The 23,364-nt window shown below is 56.6% G+C and overlaps 6 protein-coding genes across 6 annotated transcripts; 3 read left to right on the plus strand and 3 right to left on the minus strand.

The window, feature by feature from the left end:
- Window positions 1–691: 691 nt before the first annotated feature.
- On the plus strand, window positions 692–1,831 carry INS49_003517 (uncharacterized protein; the record flags this gene model as incomplete). Its single annotated transcript, XM_043164311.1, has 4 exons — window positions 692–705; window positions 800–1,289; window positions 1,358–1,537; window positions 1,619–1,831. 4 exons carry the CDS (start codon window positions 692–694, stop codon window positions 1,829–1,831), a joined length of 897 nt encoding a protein of 298 aa, XP_043019076.1.
- A 2,241-nt stretch (window positions 1,832–4,072) lies between these two features.
- On the plus strand, window positions 4,073–7,233 carry INS49_003518 (uncharacterized protein; the record flags this gene model as incomplete). The annotated part of the gene is made up of 2 exons (XM_043164312.1): window positions 4,073–4,092; window positions 4,191–7,233. 2 exons carry the CDS (start codon window positions 4,073–4,075, stop codon window positions 7,231–7,233), a joined length of 3,063 nt encoding a protein of 1,020 aa, XP_043019077.1.
- Window positions 7,234–8,627: 1,394 nt separating this feature from the next.
- Window positions 8,628–9,003, minus strand: INS49_003519 (uncharacterized protein; the record flags this gene model as incomplete). Its single annotated transcript, XM_043164313.1, has 2 exons — window positions 8,628–8,739; window positions 8,807–9,003. The coding sequence occupies 2 exons, from the start codon at window positions 9,001–9,003 to the stop codon at window positions 8,628–8,630; spliced, it is 309 nt and encodes a 102-aa protein (XP_043019078.1).
- A 769-nt stretch (window positions 9,004–9,772) lies between these two features.
- On the plus strand, window positions 9,773–11,106 carry INS49_003520 (uncharacterized protein; the record flags this gene model as incomplete). The annotated part of the gene is made up of 3 exons (XM_043164314.1): window positions 9,773–9,819; window positions 10,151–10,428; window positions 10,499–11,106. 3 exons carry the CDS (start codon window positions 9,773–9,775, stop codon window positions 11,104–11,106), a joined length of 933 nt encoding a protein of 310 aa, XP_043019079.1.
- Window positions 11,107–11,559: 453 nt separating this feature from the next.
- On the minus strand, window positions 11,560–11,990 carry INS49_003521 (uncharacterized protein; the record flags this gene model as incomplete). The annotated part of the gene is made up of 2 exons (XM_043164315.1): window positions 11,560–11,714; window positions 11,828–11,990. The coding sequence occupies 2 exons, from the start codon at window positions 11,988–11,990 to the stop codon at window positions 11,560–11,562; spliced, it is 318 nt and encodes a 105-aa protein (XP_043019080.1).
- Window positions 11,991–12,869: 879 nt separating this feature from the next.
- Window positions 12,870–14,839, minus strand: INS49_003522 (uncharacterized protein; the record flags this gene model as incomplete). The annotated part of the gene is made up of 4 exons (XM_043164316.1): window positions 12,870–14,466; window positions 14,525–14,640; window positions 14,700–14,732; window positions 14,798–14,839. The coding sequence occupies 4 exons, from the start codon at window positions 14,837–14,839 to the stop codon at window positions 12,870–12,872; spliced, it is 1,788 nt and encodes a 595-aa protein (XP_043019081.1).
- Between the last annotated feature and the right edge of the window lie 8,525 nt (window positions 14,840–23,364).

Below are 23,364 nucleotides of genomic sequence, written 5' to 3' on the forward strand. Positions count from 1 at the left end.
ATGAAGAGCTATCGAAGGGTAGCTGCTGCTCTTATGTAGCTTTGGCTTATGACATCGACATCCTCAACGAGCAGAGGCGTCGACTGTTAGGAAGCAAGTAGTAAATATATACAGAGAACCTAAGGATCATTGACATTGGCTGCTCTCGAGGCCTCCGAGGCTTGCATTGATGGATGAAGCGGGATGATTATTCACTGTCCGAGGTTGGCTAGCTTTCACTGCAAAATCTCCAATCACGGCTTAGATAATCACCAAGACAGACAGACCCCTGCCCAAAATTTTGGGCGGGAGACGTGCCAATCTTATCGGCGATTTTTCGTCATGGATGAGTTCAGTTTCCTCCCCATCAGTCGATTCTTCTTTTTGTCTCCTCCAACCTCGACCCACCGCCCGAAGGAACAGCCTCCAGCCCGGAACGACATGTTCTTCAGGGTGCGATAATACAGACTCCGTTTTCGTGGGTGGGATTCCGCAGGTTCAGCAGCCCTGAGTGGCAATGGCGCAAAACGCGACGCCGGCGACTTACACGATGGCCTCCGACAGGCACGATGGCCGAAGCGAGCAGCGGACGCCAGAACGTCTCTCGCCGCTTATCCAGTCGAGAGAAACCGGTGAGGTGATACCAGAGGCGCGTCCGATCGGTTCGAGCCAGCCTGTAAAGGCTTTACCGTTTGCAAAATCATGGCACCATATGGTAGCCGGAGCGTAAGAGAAGGCCCAAGCCCACCTCGAGCCTGCCAAATGAACTCTGAGCGTTTCGGGAGCCGGGTCCGTACTGACCGTGGTTTCTGATCTACAGCGTGGGCGGAATGACAGCCGCCGCCCTTACCGCGCCCCTCGACGTCCTCAAGACCCGCCTCCAGTCAGACTTCTACCAAGCCCAGCTCCGCGCCGCGCGGCAAGCCCACGCGAACATGAACCCGGTGCGCGCGGGCATGTACCACCTCACAGAAACGCTCCAGATCCTCTCCTCGGTGCCGAAGCAAGAAGGCTGGCGCGCGCTCTTCAAGGGCCTGGGGCCGAACCTCGTCGGCGTCATCCCGGCGAGGTCGATCAACTTCTACGTGTACGGCAACGGCAAGCGGCTCATCTCGGAATACCTCAACCACGGGCAGGAGGCGTCGTGGGTGCACCTGAGTGCGGCCGTCGTCGCGGGCGTGGCGACGGGTACGGCGACGAACCCGATCTGGCTCATCAAGACGCGGCTGCAGCTGGACAAGAACGTCGCGGAGCAGACGGGCGGCGTGGCGAAGCGGCAGTACAAGAACAGCCTGGACTGCATAAGGCAGGTCTTCCGCACCGAGGGCCCGCGGGGGTTCTTCAAGGGCCTGAGCGCCAGCTACCTGGGCGCACCGAGTCGACGCTGCAGTGGGTGCTGTACGAGCGGCTCAAGAAGTCGCTGAGGCACCGCGAGGAGAGGCTCGTGGCCAGCGGGCGCGAGTGGAACTGGTGGGACCACTTTGTGGACTACACGGGCAAGGCGGGCGCGGCCGGCGGCGCAAAGCTATTCGCGGCCGTGATATCTTATCCGCACGAGGTTCGTGATCTCCGGTCCCAAACCCTTTTTATTCAGCGCCCTGGGTTGGGTGAGCAACGACTGTGCTGACACAGCGAACAGGTCGCGAGAACACGATTACGACAGGCACCAACGGCGGGCGGACAGCCGAAATACACAGGCCTGGTCCAGTGCTTCAGGCGCGTGTGGATAGAGGAGGGCCTGGTGGGCCTGTATGGCGGGCTGACACCGCACCTCATGCGGACGGTGCCGAGTGCTGCCATCATGTTCGGCATGTACGAGGTCATCCTTCGGTTCCTGGAGACCCCGTCATGACCACACCGCGCAAGACACACACACATCACATCATATCACATCACACCAAGACAGATACTGTGCATCACCTACCACAGCCAGGATAGGAAGGGTCGTGGCCAGAATAAAGCAGGGCGACGATGTAAGATCTACGAAGGCATGATGGATGCTCCATGAGAATTACCTCCGCCCTCGCCACGGACGGGGTCAACACGCTACTCAGTTTCTTCTCAACCCCTGGCTCCTTTCTCGTTGGGTTGGTCAAGGTCAAATGCGCCTAACTATCTACCTACCTACTTATCCACCTCCCCCTCCCCTCTCGTGTCAGCTCATTTTGCATATATCCGGAGCCTGGTTGTACAATATCTAGATGAGGCCTATAGCATAGACTAGGAAGATTCTGGCTCATTGAGCCTGTTTGGCGTTGGAGGGGGCCACAAAAACTTAGGATATATAAACACATATAAGAATACTCAATATCGAGGTGACACCTCCCGGGATCTGAAACATCGCTTGCTGTCCCGAGAGCATGGTCAACATGCACAGACGGCTGCAGTTTGGGTATGATTGACACTGATGAATTACATCTGTCAGAATATATCCCAAACACAGACACCACCCAACTGACCGGACGGAGGCCGGCGGCCCGGCGGGACTCCAGAAACAAGCAAGCTGCTACAAGAAGCCGGGCGTGCCGTACCATTTCCTGGGCCCTTGGGCAGTGCTGTACGACGAACGTGGGAACCCCGGCAGTATGCACGCCAGCAATGTGTCTGTCCTCCACGTTCGGTCCGATCGGCTGTCAAAAGTTGGGGGCCATGCAACCCCCGTATGTAAACCTCGTATAATGAATGGTTGCACCTGTGCCAAGCCACAGTCGCATGCGACATGCGAGGAAGCCGAGCGATGTGCATATGGGGGACGTTGAAGGGGGAGGAAACCACATTCGTCTATCTCAAGCCTCGGCTGATGCTGTGGCACCGAAGTCTATTGTAGGTAGCGCATCACCATCAAAAATTTGGACACTGCACAGGCGTAGATACTGGATGACCTGAATGATCGTCGTCCGTCGCTAGCGGGCTATCTGAGCGTCCGTGGCAGGTGGGAACTAGACCTTGTGCCTGGGGCCCGGACAGCTGGCCAGCCTTGCTCAAGGACGTGCTTTTTCCGGGAGGACGTCAACTCTTTTCTTCCTTCCTTCAGGGGTAGGTGGGTAGTTCGAGACATGCTAAGGGATAGGACGTCATCCCATCTCTATGCAGACGATGGGGCCCGGGCAGTCGGGCTGCAGGTGGCGTGGCGTCCTTGACGGCTCTGGGCAGCAAGCCCTGGCTATTGCAGATGCTTGTACTTGAGTGTGTGTTTTCATTAAGGCTAAACTGGGGTGGGCGATATAATATTGGAATCGCCGTTGATCGCCACCAGCATGATGTCGTCTTGAACTGCTTGAATGCCCCGGATGGGTGCGCCAATGTGGGGTTCGTCATACCGTCTGTGTAAGGTAAGGTGATAAAGGGTAAAGGGGGGGCCTCCCGGCAGTCAGAAGAACGAGTTCATGCAACTCTGCGAGCTGTGGCTTGGCCGGCACCAGAGGACCGAGGAGGACGAGGGTGGGACGGGACAATGCAGCCGCTGCTCATCAGCCAGATTGCCCAATTCCAAGCAGACCCGAGTCCTAAATGACCTTGGAGGATTTGCCCTTTTCTCGTCTTGCTCGCTGCTGGGCCCGTATACAGTATCCACCTGCAGCAATCCCGCACTCACAACTCCTCCTGTCCTCTGCTCTGCATCCTCTGCCCTGCCCGGCGTCCTCGTCAACTCAAAAAGAAGACAGCCAACCGGCTTGAGCCCGAAGTTCCGTTTCGTGGAGCTTCCATCCCGCGAGGAAACAAAACCCATCCGCTTGGCTTTATTTATATCCCCCCTGCTCACATATTACCCGCCCGACTTGGCTCCACGACTCGTCACTCCTCGTCACTGGTGGTCTGCTTCTTGCGATCGACTTCCCTCCCGCCACTGCGCTGCCGTCCTGTTCTTCTTGTTCGCCTCACTGCCTGTTACGGCCAGCGCCATCGATCTGAGCAACTCCCTCGACTTCTCCACTACAGGTGGCAGCGATATTGGAGGCAAGGGCGCCCACGAAATGCCACATTGGTGACACCACGTCCGCGACTCGGCCCAAACCCTGCGGAGAGACCGGTAATCCCGCCAGCAGCCAGCAGCGACGTACGCCTCGCGCAAAAGAATCCCAAGCTGTCCACGATGGACACCCGTTCGCCAGCGTAAGTTCAGTAGATGCAGATGCGAGCCGGCCGGTGTTTCGCTCCCTCCATGCGTCTTTTCCAAGCGCCAAAGTCTAATGTTCCGCGTCATCGTGCAGAACCCCAAACACGCCTTACGGCCAGGCAAGCCAGTACAAGGTCAACGTCAACCGGCAGAAGACGAGGAAATGGGTCGAGGCCAAGACGCAGAATTACGACGGTGACGACTGGGGAGAAATCGACGACGAGTTTAACGACGACGATGCCCACGACACGGGCAGCGCAGGTGGGCGCCAAGATTATTTCAACCAGCCCCCGCAGGCTCAGAGGCCCGGCAGGTTGACGGCCGGGCTGCGCGCGATATCCAACAGCGGACCACCGACGCCCGGCTCAGGATCCGCCGGCTCGTCGCCCAGCCTGAGACCGAGCGAGCGCATAGCCCTGGAGAAGCAGGCGGCTGGGAACAGGAGCGCGAGCGGGCCGCCAGCTCTGCACATCCAGACGCCGACCAAGACGCCGACGCAGCCACCACCCCAGGTCGCGGGGCCGCCGGGGCCGATGGGTGCTGCAGCCTCACCGTTCCCGCCCCGAAAGAGCAGCATGACGAGCCAGGACAGACCCGACCTGACGAGTGCCGACGCGCGACCGCCCCGGACGAGCTCGAGACCCGAGTCCCCAGCGAACGCGGCGAGATCGCCTGCCTCGGCGACAGGACCACCGAAGTTCATCCGGCCATCCGACATCTACAAGCGAATGGAGGAGGAGAAGGAGAAAGAACGTAGGTCAATGGAGTCGGCGGGGAGGCCAAGCCTGGACAGTATCGGGGGTCGAAGTAGTGAAGACGGCGGCGACGCGACAAATGCCCGACGGCGCCCGAGTTTCGGCAGGAACGATGAAGGAGAGGCCAACCGCAGCTTGCGACCCCTGGACACGGTCGCAGAGAGAAAGAGCGAGTATGGATTTGATGGGCTGATGATCAACCCAGCAGCTCCAGCTCCACCGAACCCAGAGGCGTCGCACCAGGACCAGAACCAGACCCAGGCCGAATCTAGGAATGCAAATGTGCCCGAGCCTTCGATCCCCTCCCATCCCCAGCCGCCGACGCTGCACCACCCCCAGGCATCCAACGCTACGGAAACCCCAGCCGAACCAGTGAAGCGTTATTCTACGAGCCCCAAGCTGCCCCTCCTTTCGAGGTTGAGTGGTTTTGGTGGTGATTTCTTCTCTGGAGGTATGGGCTTTACGAGCGATTCACCCAAGTCGTCAGAGCCCCCCACCGACACGTCGCCAACGCGTACGGGACACGATACCGCGAGTGTGCCACGCACAGTAGACGACGGACAATCTGGCAACCAGTCAAAGCCGTCCCGCCCCTCCTTTCCTGGAGCCTGGGTCAGTGAGACGGCCACCACACCAGGAGACATGGCCACTGCTGGCAGCAGCATAGCCGCCGCCCCAGGCGATGTACCTTCCATCAGTGAGAGCCCAGAAGACGCCCACCTCAAACCAGCACCTCTGCGTACACCATCGCCAGGCAGTGCAAGTGCATTCAGCGCCCACGACGATCAACACTCCAACAGGTCCGGACGCGCGTCGCCCGCTAATCACAACTATCTCAAAGCTACAGCAGAGCGGCCCCAAGCGCGAGACGACGCCACGCAGGATTCCCTTCCGGAGCAAGACACCCAGGACAGGGCCCAGGCCCGCCGAGACATGACCCCGATCGCCCCATTGCAGCCCCGTAAAAACTCGTTCGTGGAGGAAGCCCCGACGCAACCGAGCAATCCCATAACCAGAGTCGACACGGTGAGCACGGCAGACAACGCATCGCCACTTAAGGAGAGCGATGTCCTTCGCGACGAGATTATGCGGAGCCTTAGCCCGGTCCGTCCCTCCGATGGGCACATCGAACCGCCTCGAGACGAGAGCGCAGCCCGCGAGAGCGCATACCTAAATGATGTCTACGGTGACTATTGGTCAGGCGAGGACAGGCCGCCCGAGGTCGAGATCCCTCAGAACCAAAGTGGTCTCCGCCAAGTCGGGTCTGCCTCACCAGCTAAGGACGAGGCTGCAGATGGCACGCCTAGACCTCCCGCGCAAGCAGCCTTCGAACCTGTGACGACGGACGCTACCCCGCCAGCCATCCCAGCTGCCGAGCCAGAGGCTGTCACGTCAGCGCCGAGGCGAGAGCGATTCTCATGGGAGGCAGGCTCTACTCCCGGCGGCGGCAGCTCTGCACAAGCCTCGCCGACGAAACAGCCAACCACCGAGTCTCCAGAGAGCTTGACAAGCCCGGTTACTGCAGCGCGACACGAGGACCCCACGAGCCCTGGCAGCGATGGCCGTGGCTCCCCTCTTCTATCCCTGCCGACGGTGAACTTCGACAGCGACATTTCCCCCCAAGTGGCATCAGCAGTAAGCACGCTGTCTCCAGGCCAGGACACCTTCTCCCCGCCACCTGAGGAGGGCGCGAACAAACACCTCTACCCGTCCGAGGAAAAGATGCTGGTCCAGTCACCAATGTCCCCCCTATCCCCGATGGAGCCGATTCCGATCGCAGAAGACGAAGAGCAACAACGCACCACATCGCCACCACCGCATGAGCCCCCCGAGGGCGTGCCGCTGCCGCGCAGCCCGTCGCCCACGCAGGCGGGCCCGAGCGGCGGGGTCGACGACACCAAGCGCCAGAGCCAGCCGGCGTACAACATGATGTCGCTCAAGCAGGTCCTGCAGCTGCCGTCGTCGCCCGACCGGGTGCAGAAGATGCAGGAGACGCGCGAGCACCTGGCGGTGCTGGAGACGGGCCTCGCCTCGTGGCTGGCGGAGATGGCGGCGCAGCCGGCGCACGAGAACGCCATGCCGTCGTACAACTACGCGCTGTCCGGGGACGACGCGGAGCTGTGGGGCACCAAGGGCGGCGCGGTGCGGATCCCGCTCAACGCGCCGGCGCCCGGGGTCGAAGGGGCCGGCGAGGACGGAGGAGGTGGGGGCGTCGGCCGCACGCCCAGCACCAGCCTCAACATGGGCAACCTGGTCATGCACTCCGGGCAGGCCGGGGCTAAGGGCAAGGAGCTGCTGCAGAGCGCCGGTAAGATGGGCAAGGGTTTGTTGAGTAAGGGCAAGAACAAGCTGAGGGAGAGGGCCGAGTCCAAGAGGGGCTGATGGGGATTTTTGACGACGGAAGATATAACCTGGCTAATGGTCCCCCATGTTTTCTCTTTTGTACTGGGCGGTGGTTGTGAGGAGGAGGGCATAGCGCATCATTTTGTGCTTTTTCTTGTCACTAAGTTGTCGTTATTCCGTGCATGGGTGCGATGGTTGGCTTTCTCTTTCTTCCTTCTCCTTTGTCTCTCTCTCTGCTGCAAGGAAGGCGATGGGGAAGAGAGGAACAGGGGTGGGTCGGTGGATGGTTCGTCGGTTGGGCGGTTGGTTGTGTAATTCTTTTTGGCATATACCGGCTGGTCAGGTACTGGCGGGGTCATAGGGCGTTTGACGAAGCACAACTGGGAGGTAGCGGTAAATTGATGAATGACCGTCTTTTTGAAAGTAATCCTCTTCCTGGAAATATAAGAACTGGAGGTTAGTCGCCTTGGAGTTGTCCAACATTGAATACATGTCTCGGCCCGTATGTGTACCTGGCTCTGTTGTTCGGTCTGTGTGGATCTGTCGTGGCCGCTCTCTCATGGCCTGTTCGTCCCAACGCGCGCTTCGGGCCTCGACCACGGGCCAGAACACAATAAGAGCCAAGGTTTTGGGCACTGATGGTGTCGGAGTATCGTCTCTGTTGCTCAGTTGTCGGACAGAGAGAGGATGAGAATGTAGACATAGGGAGTAAAACCGAAAAACATCAACGGTCCGCTACGAGCATAGAACGCAAGAGGTCTGCATGTAACAAGGCTGGCCGTTTGGTTGATTCCCTGTATGTTAGCTATACCGGGTAAAAAAATACCAAAGATGTCCTAATTCCACCAATCGAATCCTGCAGTATCAGCAGAGTAGTAGCTGGAACGGTAGAGTCGGGGATCGCAACCTCTCTCTCTCTCTCCTTCCCACCACCCGGGGGGTTATGCTCTGCGGCGCAGCTGGGGGGGGGGCGAGGTAGCTCATGTTCATGCTTGACCTTGAAACGCTTGACATAGATTGCGGAGCACGAGTTGATTTGAGGCTAATATCTCGCCGATATCAGTTGCAACACAATAGTTGACGGGTATCCAAGAGGCGTTGGTCTTAGACTAGTCTTTTGTTAGTGAGGAGAGACAAAGTGCCAATTTAGCGGTTTTGTACCTCGTCACTCGATTCCAAGCCAATCTAGAGATGTAATACACAGGTTTTTCATATCTTGTGGAGAAAGTATCGGATCTTGAACAACATTGGCAGGGCACAATTTTAACGATTGACTGAGTGATATGAGCCTAGAGCAGATATCTAACACTACTAACAACTACCAAATTGATTGCGTGATACCAAAGCATCTTCCAAATCTTCTACCGGGCCAGCGGGATCCCGCGTGCCACTGCTTTCTGCCTGCAGAAAAGCTTTTGAACCTGAGAATCCTCCTACTTCTTCTTGACTGCAAAGTGGGAGGTGGTGAGAACCTTTCCGTTCTTATCAACCTGGACGGCGGTGAAGTGATCTCGGGCATCCTTCTCGCTCTGGTGTGGAGTCTCCCTATTGTGGTGAATTTAGCTATTTCTGTAGGGTAGTAAATTCTCGTGAGGAACAAGGATGAACTTACTGCATATAAACTCCGACTGCGTCGGGCTTGATACTGTTCGCGTAGTCCTCCACGATCTTATTGAATTCGTTCTGGACCTTGCTGCTCAACTGAATCCTCTTCCATTTGTCGGTTGACTCCACGAAACCAAGCTTGATCGATCGGTTCTTCACAACCTTGTTTGCAACAGCTTTGAATGTCTTTGCCATGGGAGCCATTTTTGCGTATTGATATATTGTTCGCTGATTTATGTAGAAAATCGAGTGATGAAAAAGAAAAGGATATAATATTTTGTTGTTGAGGATGTTGATGTCTGGGAATGATGAATACGATGGACAAGACGATATTTGACCAGCAACAGAGCGCAATTTATATTTCAGCATTCTTCAAGCAATTCTCTAGAACAGAGCACCTCCGTCCAAGAATAGAAAGAGGAGGATTGCATTGTTGCAGTTGGTCTCTTCATGTCGCTCACCCGGCCGACAGCAACGTACGAGAACCACAATTACCGGTCCCAGTGGTGGCCGAGCGGACGAAAATACAACAACTTTTGGATCCAACACAAGTGCCTGGCGAACATCATGAGCATTTCGAGACAGCTTCGAGCCAACATCGGCCAGTTGGCTGGGCGTGGGCGTGAAGTGCGTCAGGTGGCATCTTGTTGTCTGATTGGCTGGAGGGAGGGATATAGTGGTGCCCGGCCTAATTAGAAGTCGATGGCATGCAGTGACGCCTCTGGCGGCGCCATAACGTCAGGTCCAGCCCAGCCTCAATTGGTCGACGTTGGATTCTTTGCCTCCTGTGCCGCACCAAGTCAGCCCCCACGAGGGCTGGATGTTAGACCGCCGCGCCTGCGCCTGCGCCTAGAATTGCGGAACGTCTCCACCAAGAAGGATCACAGGCGCTATAAATAATCGCCAAAATCTCCATGCAACCTGCAGATAGGCCGCGAGACAGTGACGACAGTCCTTCTGAGACATACTCGCCATGGGCATTAAAGTCGGCCGCATCTCCTACTCCGGCCTCGGGAGGCAGTTGACAACCCTCAGTCCACGCGCCGCATTCAGATTCCGACCTTCACTTGCCCGGCCCACCACCCTTGGGTTTGCATCTTCACGCCAGTCCTTCCGCGACATGTCGTCCTCTGCCCAAGCACCTCCACGCGAGCCTTGTCCGGTTGGAACAGCTCTTTCAGGAAATTCAGGGCGAACATACAACGTGAATACAATACTTGTCGACCGACGAGACCCTTTACTATGTGTATATCGCGCAAGGTACGGGCTCAACAAATCGGCCCACCCCCACCCCTCCCTTCCAAAAGGTTGACACGTTGACTCTGGGCTGACTGCATGACTACTTTTGAAGTTGCGAGGGAAAAGATTTCATCATCAAGAACGCCATCGTCAGCTACGAAGGCGATTTTGAGTACCCGCAGAAGCTGCAGGCCAGTCTGGCAGGATGCTCAAACCTGCGGACCATGGTCGATACGGTCCCAAGTCTCAAATTATACGTCTACCCTTTCATGACTGGTGACCTTCTTCAAGTCAGCCAGAAACCACTTTTGGAGGAGCAGAGAAAGCGTATCCTCAAGAGTGCACTCACTGGCCTTGCTGCACTCCATGACCGCAGAATCTTCCACACAGGTGAGCGCCTACACTCTCGTATTGGTTCTTAGATCTTCCCAACGGAACAGAATGGTTGACGTAATACCAGATATCAAGCCAAACAATATCCTTATCGACTACGAGGAGCAACCTGATGGGAAAGCTGTGGTGATCAAGGACGTCAAGCTTTCAGATCTAGAAGACGCGGTGCAGTTAGAACCTGACACGGCGATCGAAGGTGCCGTACTGGGCAACAAGCTATGGCGAAGCCCTGAGTCCTGGACGGGTGCCATACAGGAACCGCCGTCCGACATATTCTCCTTCGGCGTAGTCGCCATCTATGTGATGGTCAACAGGATGGTGTTCTACAATGGGCTCACCGACGAGCAAGTGAACGGGGAAGACGCGTGGTGGCACATCCTCCGCAGACACATCTCCATCTTTGGCACGGATACCGAGAGCTTGCAGGGCCTAGTACGGCACATCGGGGAGGACAGCCGGTGGTTCGGTCGCTTCGCCGAACTGGCGGAGAGCTTCGGCGAGCAGGAGCCTCGGAGGCCCTTCGCGGGGTGGATGCATGTGGACGAGTCGTTCAGGGACCTGGTTGGTAAGATGACGAATCTGGACCCGGCGAGGAGGATCACCGCACGAGAGGCTCTGGCTCACCGCTGGTTCAACCAGACGAGCCCAGGGCAATACGACCCAGATAGAGAGTAGAGGGTCTCGTTACGAGACCAATTGTATACGAAATTCCGTTGCCGTAAATTTACGGCCCAGGTTTCGTCACACTTGGAGAGCCTGCATATCCGAGTGCCCCTGAAGAAATGTGACAAACATTATCACATGTGATGTCGCTAGGCTGGTGTCCGGATTTATGTACGATATGAACAGATGATAGAGTCCAGCTTTGGCAGACAGGGAAGTTGAGCTTAAGTCTACTCCACAATCCAGGCTAGAGTTTGACTTGGAGGAGTAGGAACAAGAGGACATCCACGTCGAACCTCACGTCAACGGGGGTTTACGATGGAGAGTGACCAGCTTCGAGGCAGTACATGCTTGACGTAAATGAATGCCACTGTTTCAATTATGCCGGCCAAGATATCAACAAAATGTCTCCTCGCTACCATCGCCGCCGGGGGGGGGGGTTACATGATCCGTACCGGCTGTCCCCTAAAGAGCCAGGCAGCTGCCGCTCTGAATAGCCTGCGGCGGCGCGACAGTAGCGCTGTGGGCGCCGACAATGGTGACGCTGGCGCCATCCACACCGAAGAACGTGCAGGTCGCTCCGCCCTGGGAGCTGATGGTGTCGATGGCGAGGTTGTTGTCTGCTCCCCACAGATGGGTCCGGGTCAGTTCACAGGGTCTTCGCAGGGGGGTAGGAAGGGGGAAATCGAGTTGAAGACAGGCTAAGGTTTATGGCCCCTATGTAATTACTTACTTGTCTGGAACAGGGTAGCATCCGTGGGGACGTTCAGGGTGTAAGAGGCTGCAGCGCCAGTGAAGGTGATAACGGCCTTGAACTGGCGGGTCTCGGCCGCCGGGGCGGCGGAGGTGAGCCCGGCGAGGGCGGAGAGGATAGACACGGCCTGGGAGTACTTCATTGTTGTTGACTTCGGACTGGTGTCTCGGAAATAGCGAGTGAGATGTAGATTATGGCTCAAGATGTGCTAGATATTATGTCGATGGTGTTTGAATGGAGATGTGCAAGGAGAATTAGGCGGCGCTGTATTTATAATTCAGAGTCCAGAAGGACGGGTAACTCGGCAGGTCGCGCCTGATGCCCGCAAAAGGGACTTTGTCGTGTGAGACTCGGGACGAGTCTGGAATTATCTTACGCAGCGCCCGCCGGCTCATCACCGCGGCGATGTGAAGGGCCGACTGTAGTTGACCAATACGAACATCTGCACCCGCCGCCATGTACAGTCTCAGCTCAGCGCGATACGAGGTGTACTACCGCATGTCAGCCTCGACGGGCACGTGTTCATCATCTGATGGTGAGGCTGAACGTCGGCCTTATTAGTCGGGTGGTTTCCCTTGTGGGCAAGATGATTCCAAACAGCACAATCGCCTTGTGGCTGAGCTGATCAGCTCGGCCTAAGCCTTTTCAATTTGATACAATATTATGTTATTGACAGACCGCTTTATGCTTTCAGGTAATCTTTTAATTCGTTGTCATTATTTGAACTCGTACTACTCTGGATCTGTACCTAGGTAGACTATTGGAATGCCATCTTTGAATTTATTGACACCAAGTCAATTCAGAATTGAGTATGATTCCAACGCACGCTAAGCTTTCCTAAAGGCTAATTTAGGTAAAACCAAAGCTCGATCAAGCTCGTGGCAAAAGAAACGTGAAGCTTGAATTGAAGGTGAAGTGCTATCAGGGAGAACAGTTCTTAGGAAGAGGTAGAAGTCAAAGAATCCAGGCTAGCAAGTCCAAGCGTCGCAGAAAACCAAAGCAAACCCATGTCAGTCATCATTCATGCAGCATCGGTCTTCACCTGCGTCTCCTCTTGCCTCACTCCGGTATCTTGCGCAGTCTTGGACTCCTCAGTCTTGGAATCCTCAGTCTTGGACCCCTCAGTCTTCTCAGTGCCCTCCGCCGACTGCCCAGCCGCCGCCGTCGCAGCGGTAGCCTCCGAGGCACTCGACTTCTCCTTCTTGGAGAAGAACCCAGCACCCGGCACGCCGACACTGGGCAGGCTCACGCTGGGCATGGTGGGGATGCTCGGCTTCGGGATCGCCGGCAGCTTCGTGGGTATGTACCCCTTGACACCGGAGCTCGCCTGGGAGATGCCCGTGCCGGTCGACTGGGCGATCCCCATCAGGTACCTGTAGTACGTCTGCTTGTCCCTGACCTCGGGCACGGCCTCGCCCGTCGTGGCGTCCTCGGCGTCGTCTGGCAGGGGCACCAGGGACGCGGCCGCGGCGATGTCGAGGGGCGACTCGTCTGGGATCCCGTCGGTATCTTCTGAGGCTTGGGTGTCGTCGACATTCTCTGTCGTGGCCGTTTCCCCCTCGACTTCGACCCCCTCGTCCGTGGCTTTGATGGCGTTCTCGGCAGAGTCGGCTGGTCCTGGTTTTGTGATTTCAGGGTTGTCGACAATCTCGGAGTCGTCGTTGAACCAGGCGATCACCAGCTTGCTTGCCTTGTCGATCATGAGTTGGTAGTCCTCATTCTTGTCGCGCAGGAACAAAGACATGTGTGCCTGGATCTCGTCTTCCGCGTTGTTGACGACATGCCTGGAGAACAAATTGCTAGCAGGCTGGTCGTCAGCCGGGACAGCGCAGAAAGTCCGCTCTGGAACGAAGTAACCGCCGCTCCAGTACCCGTTCTCCCCCATTGAGCAGTAAATGTCGTGGATACCGATACCCTTCAAGTTCGCAAGCCGCTCGAGCCTCCGGTTCAGCTCCTGCTGTTTCATGAGCACGCCAACGAATGTGAAGTGGTCGCTCAGCCACGCAAAAGACTGCCCGACATTGCCGCGGTTGACATAGGCAAGACCTTGACCGAGGCGGTCCACGCCCTGCTGGTAACCCTCGACAATGTCCTGCTTCTTCAGGTTCCTCATGTTCTGATAGCCGTCCTTGATCTTCTGGCGGTGGACATAAGCGGCCACGCCGCCGGCGGCGATGGCGCCGACCGTGCCAGTCCGCACCGCGACGAGCTGCCACGTCTTCCAGGCCGCCGGGTTGGTGACCCTGCTTGATCCCGGCACGGAGCTCGCGCCGCGCTTCAGGGCCATGCTGATGCTGGCGGGGGCCGCGGAGAGTGCCGTCATGACATTAAATACCGAGCTGACTTTCTGGTAGTTGGAGAAGCCGCCGTACACGAACATGGAGCGCGCGAGGCCGTTGTATGGCGTGTCGAAGGCAAGCACTCCCTGGATCATGGGGAACAGGGGGGCCGTCGGATCACTGCTGTTGGCACGCTCGTCCAGGATGTGGAAAAGTGCCTCGCTGGCCACGAAGCCGCCCATGGAGTGGGCGATAAGGACGACGCCGACGCTCTTGTCGTTGGGCGGCCAGGGCTTCTCGAGCTTGGCCTTCCTAACATCCATCACTCGTTCCTTGAGCCTATCGTGGTGTCAGCTATGACAAGTCTGTAGAGAGATTGCGGCGAGGGCAGTCCTACCATTCGAGGAAGTTGACACTGGCTTCGGTGAGCTCTCCCTTGGTCGCATATTTTGGGTAGATAACAGACTCGACATTGTGGTCGGAGAGCTGACTGCTCAGGAGCTTTTGGAAATCCTAAACAGTTTTGGTCAATTAGTGATATGGAATACCTTGTTGAGAAAGGCCCCACACACCTCTGGGAAAGTGCCGAAGCTGTCGTCGTTGCCCTGGTGGTGCGAAGTTAGCACTGCTGTGGATTGATAATCTGGACCTCACCTCCGTCAAGACTCACCTTGAAGCCATGTATGTGGCACAATAGCAATGTTCGCGACATTGCTGCAGTGTGTGCGTGGCTGATGACGCCCGGTGTTCTAGGTTCGTCGTAGGGATAGATTCGAAATGATGATTCTGTAGATGTCAGGGAGCAGGCACATTACGAGACTACTTATGAATTGTGCATATGCCAGTGTTTTGTTTCCTCCCAAGGATTAAGCTCTCGATGTCGTCAGCCACACCCTCCCACCTGCTAGCACCCGAGAAGGCGACTATTCAGGCAGGAGGGTGGGCATGTGTGGCGTGACGAGCCACAACGTCACCCACGACGTCACCGGCAGCGCGGGTCGCCCCCAAAGCCAGGAGAGGTGGTGCATGTGAATGCCTGCACCCGACGCACACCACTCGATTGGACTTGGGGGAGGGAACGGCTGTCCGGGATGACAGCTCCAACGTGTGCATCAGAAAACTTGATTTGGCTGCGCTAACGCGGGCAGAGCTGGGAGCATCCAGCTAGGCTGGCCGTTGTGTCTGGGCATCCCGACAAACGTCGGAGGTGCGGCGGCCCCACTTCTCCGTCCCAGCCCACCGCTGCCGGTCACAGGACGGAGCCGATGCCCGGTCATGCTATATTCATTTGGCTTGGCTTACCATCCGTTCGAACTGAAGGAAATGCGAGATGTGTCAACCAATGATAAGTGGGCCTTCCTGACTATCCCCTCCACACTGGGCTGCCTCAATACCGCCCGTTAAACACAGCACGTAGCCTCTCTGTAGCGAGTACTATGGCCCGACTGTCTCGCTGATGCGAATGCAAGAGGACAATCAGTGTCAATCACACTACGCCTTCAACAAGTGTCACCAAAATGGGAGATTCCGATTAGCAACAGTAAGGCTGATGTTGAGTGGAGAATCAAGACAAGAACAACTGGGACTTGTTTTCGCAAGCACCCACAATTATTCTGAGTGCCAATCGTCAATCTACTTGGCATGAGATCTGCGATTCGTTAATTGGAACTGGAACACAATTTGCGATGATGGAGAAGAGTGGTTTGGAAATTATCATGGGGTGAGTTGATGGTTTCTCAGGCCTCCAAGACATCTTGAGAGCACGAAATCAACAAAGGCTGTGAGCGTTCAACTCAAAGATGGCAACTGGGGACTCGTATAACAACTAAACAGGTTGCAAGTTAAGTGCCAAACTCCCAACATGCCAAATTTTGAGCAAGATAGTGCTACGTAGTAAGGAGCAATACGTATTGTGGATTGCAAATCAGGCACATAACAACTCGTGCTATGCATATGAATTGCTGGATCGGATCGATCGAGTTCCGGAATGGACTGTCTTGCAGTCTTGATATTCCCACCTGGCGAGGTGAAATTCTCGTGCCTGTTACTCGCATGAAGTTTTCGCATGAAGTGACGGAGTGCAACATCGAGAGGAGACGCGGGCAGGACTCAACTAGGGCGCGGATTCTTCGTCTCGGACGAGGTCCTGTGAGAAAGCACTGATAAATCAAAGCGGCAGGCCCGCAGCCTCCATGCTCGCCTCTTCCCGCTCTCCATATATGGGGTTCGCAATGTCTTCGTCGAGCTTCTGGAATGCTCAAATGGGATGAGAATGTGAGTGCCCGGCCACACGCGTCCATACAATAGCGCATGGAAGATTCATTTCAGACAGCAGTCCTCCTTCATCTCTTCTGATTGCCCTTTAGTGGGATTTCTGCCCATCTGCTAGTACCTGATTAGAGGCCAGAACATATTGGTAAGGTGGTGACCAAGTGAGACATGGGGTTATATTAACAAGCCGCTCGTAGGGGCACGGGAAACCTGAAGTCCGGTCAGCAATCTCAGGTAACGTGCTAGGTAGAGGATATTTGAGCCTCTAGACCCCCGGACCTGGTCGGAGTGGGTCAGCATACAAAGGAGGCCGCTGGTCATGTTGTGCCCCCCATATCCCCTTAAGTGGAACCCTGCAAGTGAGAGAGAGCGTGGCCCCTTTTAGAGGGCCTGCATAGTCACCACCCTAGGCTTTGGCTAGGCCGATTGCCTGCTAGGCCGGAGGTTCTGATAACGTTTTAACTCAGGACCCTGGCTAGGGGATCTACCCGAGACCCCCTGAAGGTTGGCCATGTTACACTGTGTAGGAGATAAGACAAGCTGCGCGCTGGTGTAGCAGTGAGCCAGGGTAGCTGCGGCTTGAGTTATTGAAGCTTCGTTTTAATGCGAGGCGAGGAGCTGTGTCAAGGCACGGGATGATTCCCGGGATTTGTGCGGTGACATTGCTGTTGTGACCAAGGTCGTTGGGGTTGCCAAGAATCCCAATTGCTCTTGGAGTGGAATAGTCCAATCGGTACGAGAAAAGGTTATTCTCTATCCGAGTAATTTTTGGGGGCCCGAGTCGGGTCGCGGAATCTTTTGCTCAATCACAGCTGCCAAAACCGGACCCCAAAAACTCGCGTTCGCCCCAGATTCGCCCTCGTCGAGCGAGGGGGTGGCGGTTTTTTTCGCGCACATCCCATCGGAGCTTGCACTTTCTGATTCTTGGAATCCGAATTGCAAATCAGGGATTCTGGGTGGGTCTCTCCATGGTGGGAAAAAGGGGCGCCACCGCGGAACTATGGCCCCCAACGCCCCAATCCCGTCCCTATCGAAAGAGCAACGGCTCCGGTAAAATGCGGTATTTCGGCTGTCGGATAAAGCGATGGCACGCCCGCGCAATGCCCTTCGACCCCAAGAAAATCCATACGCTTCGCGGTCATGAGACAAGAGGATGTGCAGAGCGAAGCTCTTCGCTCATATAAGTGGCCTCGAGGGCTAGTGTAATTATGTGCTGCCGATTGTGAATTTGACGACTCAGGGGCTCGGGAATTCGAGCGCCACAGGACCCGTCGTGCCCGTGTAGCGAGGGCCCACCTGCGGTTCCTCGGTAGCCTCGATCCACCGGCTATGGATATCCTGTAAAATTAATCGCCAATAAGCTGCTGCAACTGGCCGGAGGGCGATTGGGGGGCCTTGCCTCACACGGTGAGGCCTGCTCTGGGAAGTGTGGGTTTTTGCAAGGGACCATGCTTAGATTGGGGCATTTTCCCACGAGACCACGGAGCCTCCAAGACCTCCTAATCCCCCTCCTCGCTGTAGCCCACGGAGAGACACCTGCCCCCGTTCCAACACAGCGTCCCCCCCTGCGAATCGTAAATAGGCAAGCCAGAGTCGGCCAGAATGCGCGAGCGGTCAAGGGCAATGCGGAGTGCCCACCGAGAGCCCCCCCGGGCAGCATCCGAGATTAAATACGGAGAGCGCGAGATCGTGACGTACCGTCGTGGGCGCTCCTTTTGACTTTTTATAAACTGCATCGCAGCCGCAGACACTCTCACAGCTCGTCCGCGCCGAACTACTCCGTCCCAGCAGCCTCTTTGCGCCAAAAACAAGTTCAGACCGGCAACATAGTCAACCAAAGAGGACGAGCCCACCAAGACACCAGACCAGCACGTCAACGACACAACGCCTCAACAGAAAAAACAAACAAGCATAACAGCCCATCCTTCAAGATGATTATTGTTCCCCTGTTCATGGTTGAGGTCTTCGTGATCGTCCTTGGTCTCCTCCTCGCCTTAATCATCACCTGCGGGAGGCTCACGGATATAAGCTTCAGCAGAAATTAAGCTTCAGGAGCCAAGTCGAAAAGGCGCAGGGCCCAGAAGCGTGCACACACACACACACACACGCCACACATAACGCGCACCCACGCACATAATCCGGCCCGGGTAGTCGGCTGAGGCCGGCCGAATCCACTATGCGTCTGTGACCAGAAAAACGCGGAGAACCGGCCGAGTGCGAAAATAATGACTGATCAGGTTCGTCGCGTGGTTCGACCTCTTTTGGACGACCCTTTTTCGCCTCTGCAGTCGTCGCTCCACCCGATCGAATGCTTATCGATTACATTCCAGCATTCGATCCGCAACAAGCAACCTGGATGCGACCATACAACTACTTGGTCTCGAAGCCTTCGACGATGAGAAAGGGTGCACGTGCCGGATGGCACACGGCCGTACCGATATGCCCGTGAGGCAGTGCAACGTAATTTTGTGGAGTTCACGGGCGTTTACCGGAGCATACAAAGGACAGGCAGGAGTCGAGGAGTTTTGGCAGGATGCATTTTCGGATCAATCGGACATCGGGGAAAATCAAGCAAAAAACATTACGGCTAGGAGGCTGCCACAACACTCGGCAGAGCCCGACAGAGAGACATTGTCCTCGCTCGATACAGTAATTCTCAACTTGACGTTCCAGAATGGAGGCAACACTCCTCTGGCGTCCCCCCGACTTGCACCTGACCCTCACGCTGCCTTGTGCTGGCGGAACCGCCCGGTGGCAACAATCGTGTGACATTGTGGCGACAAGACCTCTACGAGCATATGACGATCCGAGACGCGACGTGCTGAGGACCTGCGTAAATTTTGCTGTTGGAGAGGCAGGATCCCAATGCAACAGCAACAAGATACAGTCAATGAAGCAGCTAATCTCTATTACAAGCACCAGGGAAATTATACTCGGAAGACACAATGGTGTAGGCACTGTGGGACGTGATTATGCGCATGTGGCTCATAGTCTCACAATTTAGGTGATACCACTGCCTAGCTACCTAACTACCTAAGTCCAAAATACTTGGTTGTCAAACAACAACATCAGCTCAAAGCCTCGAGCGGCCAATGCGTGACAGTCTCTTTTTGTGTCCATCCAACCCGCTAACCTCGATCAATCCCACTCAATCGCTCCCTAGCTACCACAGTACTCATTTTCCCAGGCATCCGCGGCCCAGAGTCCAAACCGCCGCCGCTTTCCCCCACCTCAGGAAAAAGTTCATATCCAATTACCACCGAGAAGCATCAGAAGACTGGACCGCCACGTCCCCAGCAGGCAGCGAGACCTCGTACTCGAGGTCCAGCTTGACGCCCCTGCCGGCGTTGAGCTCGACGTCCCAGCTGACCTCGCCGCCCTTCTTGAGCGTGGCGGTGGCCCTGCCCCAGTCCTTGGCGTTGCCGCTGCCAGCACTGTCCTGCACGCCGGTGTTGACTCCGGCACGCCCCTCGACCAGGCCGCTGGGGTGCGCGATCTCGACGCGCAGCTTGTCGTCCTCGCTGACGGGGACCTGGTCGAGGACCACCAGGCGGACGGGCTTGGCGCCGCCGCCGTTGTTCTGGGAAGAGGATGAGGAGGATGAGGAGGCAGCACCGCGGGTGTTGGTGATTGAGACTGAGCGCCTGTACGCGGTGCTGTTCTCCTTGGAGAAGACGCCGCTCGAGCTGCGCTTGACGTCCGGCTTGGGGTAGGACACCCGAATGGTCGGGTCCACACCAAGACTCATGGTGAACGAGTCGCCCGACGAGCAGCGAGGCAGCGAGGAGCGGCCCATGAAGGTCCCGTCGAGGGTGAGGCCGACGGGGCCGCGGAGCAGGGACATCTTGCTCGCGTTGCGCAGCCTGGCCTTGAGGAAGGCCGCGGGGCGGTACTTGGCCACAACGGTGTGGCTGAACGCGACGTTGTTGAAGAGGATCCGGGCGACGCGCTGTTTCGACGCGTTGGTGCTGGGCGCGAGCGTCTTGGTCCCGGGGAGGTCGTACGTCGTCGTCAGGCCCGTCTCCTCCATCGCCGACTCCTGGAAGTCGAGAGAGGGCTCGGGCTCCTGGAGCGTGGCCTCCTCCTCGGCGGGCGCGGAGGCACTCAGGCTGCCGAACAGTTGGGTGGGTGCGGCGCCGGCTGGGGGAGGTGGGGCAGAGGCCCTGGCTGACCCGAACAATCCGCCGCCGCCGCTGAGGTCGGACTGACGCTGTTGGATTTGCTGCATTGCGTAAAGTTGCGCCTGTTGCGACTGTTGTCGCATTTGTTGCTGTTGCGGCTGTTGTTGCATTTGTTGCTGTTGCGGCTGTTGTTGCATTTGTTGCTGTTGCGGCGCCTGCGGCGCCTCGGGAGCACCAAAGGCCTGCGGAGCAGCAGGTCGAGAGCTACCAAATAGACCTGCTGCTCGAGGCATGTCATTGGAAGTGCCCATGCGCATGTTCATGTTGGCCTGCACAAGTTGGTCAGAAATCTTTTGATGGGATGGTTCTAGAAATCTCGCATGTGGGCGAGCCCAAACTTGACGTACATGGTTCATGAAAGGGCCCACCGGTAGGCCGATCAGGTTGGCACCTTGCTTGTCCTGGGATGTGGAGGCAGACGCGTTCTGGTACTTGCGCCGCTGTTCCACCTCCTGGATGCTCTTCGTGATGTCACCCTGGGCGACGGCGCCGCCAAACCTTCCGGCCAGCTTGATGCGCCACGGGACGAGCTTCGGGATGTCGTCCTGCAGGCCAGAGAAGACGGCCTGGGAGGTGGAGAGGATGATCTTGCAGTCCTTCCAAGCCTCCGAGGTGTTGTTGGTCAGCTGCGCATCGAAGAAAAGAGTGCCAGTGTTGGCGGTGGTGTTGAGCTGCAGGTCGTAGGACGGAGACCAGAATGCCGAGGACGTGACGTAGGAGAGGGAAATGTCGCAGGCTGGGTACGGGGTCTCAGGGTCCGGGGATGCAGAATCAGTGGGCTCATCTACGACGGGCTTCACGAGGTCGGTCACAGAGGAGACCGAGGACCGGCGAGAAGAGACCGGAGTGTAGTGAGTAGCGTCAAGAGTGATGCGGACAGTGTAGCAAGAGCGTGGCCAGAACTTCTGCTTCTCCCTGCGAATGCGCGCCTTCTCTGCTGCCTTCTTCTGTAGGCGGGCGGCTGCAATCTGATCCTTCTTGCGCTTGGCCTCCTGCTTCTTGATAGCGGCCTTGGTGCGCTTGTTGTCCTCCTTCTGGACCTGCGCCTTGAGCTTGTTCTCCTTCTTCCGAAGGCGGGACACCTCGGCATGGAGCTCTCGCTGGCGGATCGTTCCATCAATGTGATCCTGGAAGGTCTTGCCTCGCTGCTCGGCGTAGACGTCGACGATCTCGCCGACATCTGTTCCAGACTTGGGCTCAAATTTCTTTCCGTACTCGTCCAAGAGGCTCAAACGCTTCTCTGCGCTCGAGACCACCTCGTCTGCTCGCTTGACATCGTCGAGCACAGCCACAATCTTCCTCTGAACCGCCTTCAGTTCCGTCTTGGCGGGGGTGAGGCCATCATCGTCGGAATCCTTGGTCGAAGCATCCTGACCAGTCTCGTCATCTGATGCGTCCGACTCATCCTTGTCAGAATCAGGGTAGACCTCCTGGAAGATCTCTGAGTTCTCGAGCAGCTCGACGGAGATATCAGAGATGACGGCGGAGCCAGTGCCTTCGACCTTGATGGAGTGCTCGTCGACAGTGGGAGTCAATCCGATGACTGAAATTTGGTTCAATCCAGGCTATGAATAGAGTTAGCGGTCGAGAATGCTTGGGTAGGAGGGTGGGTTTGAGGGTAGAGCTCAGCGTTTGCATACCTTGAGGATGACGTTTCGGATGTCTCGAACAACCTGGGCGCGTGTGGGGAAGAGGGTGATGGACCGCGTGGGCAGATCGCGGACGCGATACTCCTGGGTGTGAGTGGCCTCCATGATTCCGGCCGTACTCAGTGATGAGTTGGGTAGCTGTGCAAGAGGTGCAACGGGATGTGGCGATGTGTCCTTGAGATGGTGGTTGATGGGTTGGTAGGATGGTAGGTTGAGTGCCTGCCTGCAGCTATGAATTCCGGAGGCTTTAAAGTGCTGTGGTCCACGGTTTGTAGGGACCCACTTTCGTACAAGTGATTAGAAAAGGATGTTCCTGAAGTGACACAGTTTGACTGAATGTTTGCAGGCAGGTTTAAATGTCGTCAGCACAGGATCAGAGGCAGCAGGCAGTCCATGTGTGGTCCTTTGGGTGGCAGGACAAAGAGCCAATGAGCTGCAGCCTAACCCTGCAAAAGTTTCTGCCTGGAGGCCTGCGCGTTCTTAGTGACTCAGCGTGGAATGATTTTGTCAGCGAAACAAAGAGTATCGAGGCTCAGATGGCCGTTTGGAGCCAGCTGGCAAGGCATAAGTCATTCGGCTTGCGGGCGCCCTCCTTACACGGCCAGGCAGCAATGTCTCTGCATTTTCTGTTACACGCTATTGGTGAATTCATGACCCTCCCCTACCCCTGATGACAAAGCATGCCAGCCCCCTCACTAATGAACCCCCCCCCCCCAAAGACTAACCCTTGTGCCGGTTCTTTTCGCTGCTCTAGGGAACAGCATGACACTGATTCAATATCAATCGAATCGCAACTCGGCCTTGTTCTCAGATCTACACCATATCAGCCACCAGGTTTGGGCTCATGCTATCGACTTCAAGCTTTGACTCCACTCCACGACCTGAGGGTGTGCCTTCACCCTCCTCGCATCGAAACCGATGACTTGGAGTCCTTCCATGCTGGCAGCTCGAGACAAAGCCACATAGCTTTGGCCTGTACACAAGATGAAATCAGCCATGATGTTCATATACCGGGACAACGGCCAGGGTGTCTTGCCTTTTTCAAAGACCTTGCTCAGATCAACCTTGACGCGCTGGATCGTCTGGCCCTGCGCCTTATGGATTGAAACAGCCCAGGCCAGGACGAGCGGGATCTA

This window comes from Diaporthe citri (assembly GCF_014595645.1).
Source record: "Diaporthe citri strain NFHF-8-4 chromosome Unknown scaffold_10, whole genome shotgun sequence".
Classification (NCBI taxonomy): domain Eukaryota; kingdom Fungi; phylum Ascomycota; class Sordariomycetes; order Diaporthales; family Diaporthaceae; genus Diaporthe; species Diaporthe citri.